The 9031-nt window shown below is 35.7% G+C and overlaps 1 protein-coding gene across 2 annotated transcripts; it reads right to left on the bottom strand.

Annotated features, from left to right (window-relative positions):
• Positions 1–2561: 2561 nt before the first annotated feature.
• On the bottom strand, positions 2562–6800 carry LOC144469806 (uncharacterized). Of its 2 annotated transcripts, none has more exons than XM_078180466.1 (2): positions 6747–6800; positions 2562–5659 (listed from the first exon to the last, which is right to left on the bottom strand). In XM_078180466.1, the coding sequence occupies exon 2, from the start codon at positions 5640–5642 to the stop codon at positions 3561–3563; it is 2082 nt and encodes a 693-aa protein (XP_078036592.1). In that variant the 5' UTR covers positions 5643–5659; positions 6747–6800; the 3' UTR covers positions 2562–3560. The 2 variants fall into 2 exon arrangements, with proteins under 2 accessions (XP_078036592.1, XP_078036593.1); XM_078180467.1 differs by having other exon boundaries at positions 6752–6796.
• Positions 6801–9031: the final 2231 nt, after the last annotated feature.

Genomic DNA, 9031 nt, shown 5'->3' with positions numbered 1-9031 from the left:
CGAAAAAATTGCGGGACTTGTAAATTATTGTTAAACGATATTCGAAAGAAATGATTTGGGGGATAATCGTTTCTTCGAGCCGATTTTAAATGCTGCAAAACGTTACAAATTTGTGCGTGGCGATTTGTAAAATGAGATAAAGTTTGTTTGAATTGATATTGTAGGTGAGTAGATTAAATTGATCTAATCAATTATTTTCTGAATTAGTAATTATGTGGTGGATGTCGCAGTATTTTTATGAAGAAAATGGTATAATAATTAGGATGTATGTATTATAATTATCGTAATGTATATGCTATAACTATTATAGTATATGTGCTATAATAACTGAAATATATGTACTATAATTACTATAATATATATACTATAATAACTATAATATATATACTGTAATAACTGTAATACATATACTTAGTACCTGTAATATACATATATTACAATAACTATAACACTACTATAATAACAAATACATGATCCCATTTAAAAAATATAGTAGACCTTCGAATGTCTTCGACGTGCTCATCCAGAAAAATTATGTCAATATCGATCACACACCCCCTAAAATCATTCGAACTTCCTTTGAAATAATGTTTAATAAAAATCGAGAATTTCGTAGATATTTGACTGACTCCATTTAAATTGGTCACCCTCTATATACACGCTACCATATAGACATATTTATGAAAAACGCAAATATCGAACGTGTCATTGAAACACGTGCAATCTCATGGGTTTTTTTTCAACTTTTTGTTCGCATTTACTGCTACACTGGTATTGATACATTGTTGTAAAGAACGTGTCATTTGGTATTAAACTTTCCCTCTCGTGTTTGCAAAAACTCTGCTCAAGAAATCCTCGATACCGTTAAAATGATCTCCAAAAACTGAGCGAGCAAAAAAAAAATCAGTCGCCTAAGAGAAAGTTGGGCAACAGTACGACGACTATGCGAACAATAAGAAGGTTCATGTAATACTGTGACTAAACAGTAACTAGCCGGCAGTGAGCCAACCACGCGTTTTTAATTGTTACAGAGGAGCGAGCTGCATGTAATCAGAAATTAGTTGAAGTAATTGTGCAATATCGGAAGAGTGCGAATAGTAAATTAGGTTGCAGTATTGTAATAATTGTGACTAGATATTATTTCTTTAGTATTACTATATATATATAAAAATATTAGTCAGTAAAAATATATTATTTAAAAAGTAGATTAAAGCTAATTGTATCAATAGAAATGTTATTATTATTTTAATACCAGAACGAAAATTACAACTGAATATGCAAATGACAATGTAATATTCAATATATTGTACCAGTACTATACCGGTACAATAATTATAATCAGAAAATCATACTAATATTTTTATATTTTTATCATATATATTTTCTGAATATTTTATATTTTATTTTTTTGACATATTTATTATATATAGTTTCTGTATATTTTACTTCCATTTTATAATTGTGTTATATACATTATATTTCATATTTATTTTTATTATGTATATTAAATTTTAATATTTCAAGTTTCGAGTGTTACACTGCTCAATGGCTTTTTGTAAACTATTTAAAATGAAGAACTACGATGGAATGTGAGAGCACACAGAAATTACCCTTGTACCCTGAAATATTAAAATATTTAATAATAATATAATTATCATACATATACAAGCTAGCAACAGATAATTAATTCTGTATTGAAAATACGTCCATGTCAAATTATACGAAATCTGATGATTCCAGGGTTAAGAAAATATATTTAAGACACTTCAACATTTAAATGTGCTCTCAGTATTATACAATAGCGCCATAGTGCACCGTGGCAAAACGCTCAAACTGTTAGCAAAAGCCATGCGATGGTAACGTCTGTAATTTGACGAACAATTTCAGCATTTCTTGTCGCTGTAGAAACTTCTTTATCGACTTTCCTAATATTGCCGTAAGAGGCGTTAGTATACTAACAAGTATAGTAGTGAAAGAAAAGAAAAAATAATATATTAATGTATTTTTTGGCTTTAAATTTTTCGATTTTTATGGAATAAAATTAAAGCGCAAGGAATATGCTACAAAATTCCTCAATAGATGAAACTGTAATTTAATAATTATTTTTTGTGGCACAATGAAAGAAAATATAATCTTTAGAAGAACAATATTTTCGAGAAAAATTTCTCCGAATTTAAGAGAGTCGCTTGAATATTTTAATTAAATGTTTAAGAATTTACAATCTTTTAGTGACAAGATAATAGCACAGACGAGGTATAGGATAAGCTTGGGATCTGTATTATCAACTCTATAGAAAAGTACGGTAGTGGCATCTGTCTAAATGGAACAGTCAATTAGTGAACTACGTGCCTAAAGTGGTTCAATCTATAGTATTATCAACTTTTAACAATATATTGTCCATTGGAGTAGTTTATTATAGGGTAAATAAAAATGCGCGATTTTCCGCCCAATTCTGACAGAATTTTTAAAATATCTTAATAATGAACAAATCTCTAAAAGCCCATTTATAAACTATCGGTCGGTAAAGAGTTAAAAAACGCACATTTACTTATTCCATGATACTTTATTAATTTTACAATCGTTTGCTCGCCCCTAACGGGGTTGTGAAATAAAACAGGTGGTTACACTAGCTGTAAATATATTCAGAACTAACAATGCTAAATTTAAAGTAGGCAGCAATTTTTATATTTTTCAGGAATTCAGACACACGTCCACGTTATCATCAGCCATGCACAAAACAGTTTTGCCATTATTATTATAATTATTTTCAGCATAAAAATCGGATATATTTTCATTTATCATAAGAACCATTTCCCAATTAACAGAGACATTAGACACGTGCAAAACTGTTTTGCCATTGTTGTCCTTAGTATTCAATCAGTTATCATTTACCAAAAATTTAACAATGTTCAAAATACCAGAGAGACAGCCAAGTTCAAAATTATTTTACCATAATTGTTCTTATTGCTAAAAATCGACATCTTTCCCATATATCCTTAAACGAAGATTATCTCTAATTTATCATACTATAGTTAGCACCCTCATTAACACTAAAATTAAGGTTTTTGCATTTATCAGAAATTTAAGTACGTATAATTGACTAGAATCGGCGATTATGTCCTAAACTAACTTAATATAATTATCTTTAGCATTACAATCCGCTATTTTTTCATTTATCGGAAACTGAACCTTTTATAATTTACTGTAATAGAGCTTATCGAAGCTAACTGTCGCTCATAGAATCTAATTATTAATTAAAGCCATCCAAAGCTACGAATCTTCAAATTTAAAATCGAGTCTTCTCCATTTAGCAAAAATTTAAATATTAATAATGAAGTAAAAACAGCAACCATGTAAAAAAACTGTCCTACTATAATTATCCTTACAATTAAAATAAAAAATAAATACAAATTTTAATTATCTCTAACTGATTAAAAACAGCAGCCATGTACAAAACTGTCCTGTCATAATTATCCTAATCATTAAATCCGACCTTCTCTTTATTTATCAGTAAACGAACATTTTGCAATTGATTAAAATCAAGCCAATCCTCTATAACACTAAAACCGTGTCTTCCCTTTGATCAAAAATTTGACAATTTCCAACTGCCCGGATACGGCAGCCACGTGCAAAACCGTGCTGCCATAAATGTCTCTGACATTACAATCGAACCCCTTCTCGTTAATCAGAAATTTCGTGATGCCCAAGTTACCAGAGTTGGCGGCCACGTGCAAAGTCGTCATGCCGGCATTGTCGGTAATATTCATATCCAGGCCCTTCTCTTCTATCAAATACCTAATCACGTCGACGTTGCCGTGCATCGAGGCAGCCAAATGCAAAACGGTCAAGCCGTTTTTGTCGGTAGCATGGATATCCACCATTTTCTCACTGACGAGATATCTCACCAATTCAAAGCTGCCGGAGAGAGCAGCCATGTGCAAAACCGTTCTGCCATTGTTATCCTTGGCGTTCAAATCCGCCTTCTTCTCGTCTATCAGATACTCGATCATCTCCAAATTGCCGGAAGTAGCAGCCGCGTGGAGGACCGTCATGCCGCTCTCGTCCTTCACATCGAGATCGGCATTTTTCTCATCTATGAAAAACTTGAGCACGTCCAGATAGCCGTTTTCTGCAGCCGCGTGGAGAACAGTCATGCCGTCGTCGCTCCTCGCTTCGTAGTCGGCCTTTTTCTCGTTCACCAGAAACATCACGGTGTTTAAATTGCCAAGACACGCGGCCGCGTGGAGGACCGTCGCGCCGTAATTCTCTTTGGCGTTCAAATCGGCGCCCTTCTCCTCGATCAGGAACTTGACCACCTCCAAATTGTCGTTGCTGGCAGCCGCGTGCAAGACGGTCACCCCGTCGTTGTCTTTGGTGTCGATGTCGGCCTTGCTCTCGTTGATCAGAAATTCGACGATCTCCAACTTGCTGCAGGAAGCAGCCGCGTGCAGCGCCGTCTTGCCGTCGTTGTCTTTAGCATTAACGTTCACCCCTTCTTTGCTCGTCAGGAATCTCAGGATCTCCCACTGGTGGGTGTTGGCGGCCATGTGCAACGCCGTCTTCCCTTCTTTGTTCTTGGCTTCGCAGTCGGCCTCCTTCTCGTTCACCAGATACTCGACCATCTCCAAGTCGCCGGAGCAGACAGCCATGTGCAACACCGACATGCCGTTGTTGTCTCTGGCGTTCAGATCGGCTTTCTTCTCGTCCACCATGTATTTAACTATCTCAAGGTTGCCACAGATTGCAGCCGTGTGCAACGCCGTCATGCCGTCGTTGGATTCCGCTTGCATGTCCACCTGTTCGTTGTCCATCAGGAATTTGACAACGTCCAGGTTGCCGGAGTCGGCCGCGATGTGCAGAACCGTCACGCCGTCGCTATCTTTCGCTCCGCAGTAGGCCCCTTTCTCCTCCACCAGGAATTTGACAGTCTCGAGGTTGCCGCAATAGGCTGCCATGTGCAGGACCGATATGTCATCCTTGTCCGTGGCGTTAACATCGGCACCCTTCTCGTTTGCCAACAGTTTCACTATCTCCAATTTACCGAAGGCGGTCGCCGTGTGCAAAACCGTCTTGTGATTGCTGTCTTTGGCGTTGTGATCGACCTTTGTCTCTCTCAAAAGGAATTCAACTATCTCCCAATGCTGGCTGTTGGCGGCCATATGCAACATCGTCATGCCTTCGTCCGCTTCCGCTTCGAAGTCGAGATCCTCTTGCTCCACCAGGAGCTTAACCAGCTCGAAGTTGCCGGACACCGCGGCCACGTGCAACGCTGTCATGCCGTTGTTGTCTTTCGCGTTGAAGTCGGCCTTCTTCTCGTTCACCAGATATTTCACTATCTCCAGGTTTCCTTTTTCGGCGGCCGTGTGCAGAGGCGTCATCCCGGCGTTGTTCTTCACTGTGACGTTCACATTTTTTACGTTTATCAGAAACTTCACTATCTCGAAGTTACCGGTCTCCGCGGCTGCGTGCAAAGCCGTCATCCCGTTGTTGTTCTTCGCTTCGACGTCCACCTGTCGTTCCTCCACCAGGAATTTCACTAGCTCCAAGTTGCCGGCGTTGGCGGCCTTGTGCAATGCTGCCGGATCGTCGTGATCCGGAGCCTCGCATACGGCCTTCTTTTCGACCTCCGGTGACTTCACCATTGTTGCGATTGACGTGGCTGGAAAAGATAGGGAGAGAGAAGAGCGAAAAGATGATAATTTTATTTTAGTTTACTTCATTTTTGTTTTATTTTATTTTACTTTATTTTGCTCGTCTTTATTTTACTTTACTTTATTTTCCCGTACTTCGTTTTACTCCACTTTACTTTACTTTATTTCACTTTATTCTATTCGTATTTATTATTGGTACTTTTACTTATTAATAATTATTTCACGTCAAATAAAATATCTGCACTCTTAATTAATCATTTGTTAAACACGCAAATGATTTGAGAGAAATACAGTTAAATCGCGTAACTTTAAAAATATTATTGTAATGTATTGTAAGAAGATTGTCGGTTATGAATCATTATTTATCTGTCCGATTTGCGCGACTATGAAATATGTTAACAAGAGCAATATTATAAGCAACATTCTCCTTTAAACCTGAGACACAGGTCTATTTCAGTTCCCGTGATATTTGTAAAAAAACTGTTGTTGCTACAACCGTCCGAATTCCATGCAAAGCAAATTACTTGATATTCTCTGTGTTCGCTATGATTATAATATTAAAATATATTATAATTCACGTGAAATTAAAGAATGCAAAGGAAAAAGTTGCTTAAAATATCGGTCTTTTTAACATATTTCAAATACGCCAATTTGCTTTGGCCATAAAAATACAAAAAGGAGTTGAGATTATATTACAATTAAATATTTTTCTCTATAGTATTACAAAGCATTGAATTTGAAAATAATTTAAAGTATTTTACAAACTGTACGTGAGCTAAATATTAAATTATAAATTGAATAAATCGAGCAATCATATCGAACCGTTTAACACATTCATCGGTTTGTAGATAAAAACAGCAATGCTTTCAAAACCGTTCAAATAGCAATGACAATTTATTCCGAATAACATTTTGACCGTTAATCGATTGATTCAATCAGTTTTTAATCATTCCACGATATCGTTTAGAAGAATATTAATATTCGTAGAAATTACGAATACGCGGATAAAGGTTTCTTATCGATTTAAATTCCAACTAACTAGGAAATTATTGCCGCAGAGTTTCAAATAATCTATCTACGTGGTGTAAATTATACCTTACTTGGTTACGCGATGTATTCTTCACAGACACGTGTTTATTCTTCGATGATCTGTTCCGTACAACAAGAAGGACGAGTACACGACAATATACAATGTAGTCGATAGGCACGCATACATACTTAGCACGAATATGACACGAACGCAAGGGCGATTCGAATCATAATAAAGTACGAATCCAGTATACCGGTAAATTAAGAGATGTCGCGATTACTTATTTAATATAAAATTTACTTTTTAATATAAAAGAACCTACAAAATTATAAAAATACAAAATTATTTTTTGCATATATAAATATATGCAGCGCTCGACACGAAAGGGTTAATTAGAAGATATTAATGGACCAATTCATGATTTAGAACTGAATAAAATGAAGGGAAAGTTTATCAAGCATATTATAATTCGAACGACTTTGCAAAACTATAACGCGTATACAATGTATTAACTGTACAAATCGATCTACGCGTTATTAGATGGAATTCCTTTCATTAAAAAAATTTACCCGTCATTACGTTAACAATGCGTCGCAAATGCTTCTATTACACAAAAAAGAACAAAGTAATCGAGGAAGGTTAATGTGGGAGTGAGCAAAATTTCAAACTTACTTTTCTTCCGAATTAATAGCAAGCTCATGTTAATTAATGAAACATTATGTTTCCCACGTGGTTATTTCATGCTTTTTTAAGTCTGAACAATGAAAAATCTATTACATCAACAAAATATTTCCAAATTCTGAGCAGCTAGAAACCCGCGATTCTACTGCTACGATTTGGCGCGCAGACTACGAGAGGCGCGAAAATGGCGGCCTATGATTTGCCGCAAGTTCAAACGGTTGCTTCGAGATTTCAGCAGACTGGTACACTGCTTTACCAGCGTAAAAGAAGATTTCTCACATTTAAGATAAGACAAAATAGAATGTAATACCCGAAGCAACCTAACGTTAAAATGATTTATTAATTTCAAAATATTAATTATACGCAGCAATTTGTAAATATCTGCGTGCAAGAGAACGCGATATATGGGATTCCGTCAAAGGGCAATGTAGGAATACTTTAAACTTACCTATATCCGATGACAGTGTCGGAACTTCGTCAAAGATTTAATCATCGCATTGCCAAACGCATTAACTTTGATATTTTATTGCCGTGAAGTTGTAGTATTTAAATTAACTACCTTAAAAAGCAAATAATTGACCACTGGCTTCCAACGTGCGTTCGATATAACAGGAGCGATGGCGCAGCTTCTGTGGTCGATAGTGGCGCTCCTTATGGCGAGAAACAGAAACTCGCAATCTCTGGAAAATGATCAAACAAACACTTTTCTCTATAATTAAACTTAACCGTTCGATTCATGTTAAATTCCTAACATTTTTACTGATAAATGACAACTTATTGCCATCGTTATTATTCCTCAAATAAAATTAATCATCACAACCTAGAAGTTGGCTAGGACCAGCTATTCGCAGTATGGCATTTATTTTTCAACTCTAAGATAACGCATCGTAGAAATATTTGATCTACTGTTCATGAAAATGGTTACACTTTATATCGTATTTCTGTAGAACATGTTTCATAAATACTATTTTATTATTATATCCAAATAATATTCGGCACTCGTAGTAGTAATGAAATATACAGAATATTCGCTTCTTGCTAATGTGTCTATTTTTCATGAACTATCGGTAACGCTGAATGCGATACGAAATGGTAAAGTAGTTCCAAAGCTCCTAAAACTGAAACTGGAAACCCCATAAAATGTAATATATGTTTGTACATATCCTAAGTCCTAATTGCTATTTTTATATATTAGTGAATTTATCGTAGAACATTTTGTCGTCATATCCAATGGTATTATTTTAATGTTTCAAAATTAAAAATTTCTGTAGAATATAATTCGTTCGTGGCGCTTTAACGTGAACCGATTTAAGCTAATCGTTGTTTATTTGTTTTATTTACCGCTAACAGCTGTAACTTCTTGTCACAAAGAGGTCTATTTTACTCATTAGTATTTTTGTATCAATGCGTTAGGTGCGTAGTAATTATTTGCCACTAATAATTGCAATCGTGGTGTCACGAGAGCTCCATCATTGTTCCAGAGCCGTAACTTTCTCCTAATTTTTCTTCCTCCCCATAAAAATAGGAAGATGCGGTTTCCTTCGTTTCTGAGATCTCAAATGAATTGTTTCTTTGGAACTGCTGCTGGTTCAATTAACCGTAATTTTTCAGTGGCCCCATAAAGAGACGGAAACGGTGGGAAATTGTTCCCAAATGACCACAGGATACC

Source organism: Augochlora pura, chromosome 5, assembly GCF_028453695.1.
Source record: "Augochlora pura isolate Apur16 chromosome 5, APUR_v2.2.1, whole genome shotgun sequence".
NCBI classification, from domain to species: domain Eukaryota; kingdom Metazoa; phylum Arthropoda; class Insecta; order Hymenoptera; family Halictidae; genus Augochlora; species Augochlora pura.
This window is presented reverse-complemented; position numbering and strand designations above follow the sequence as displayed.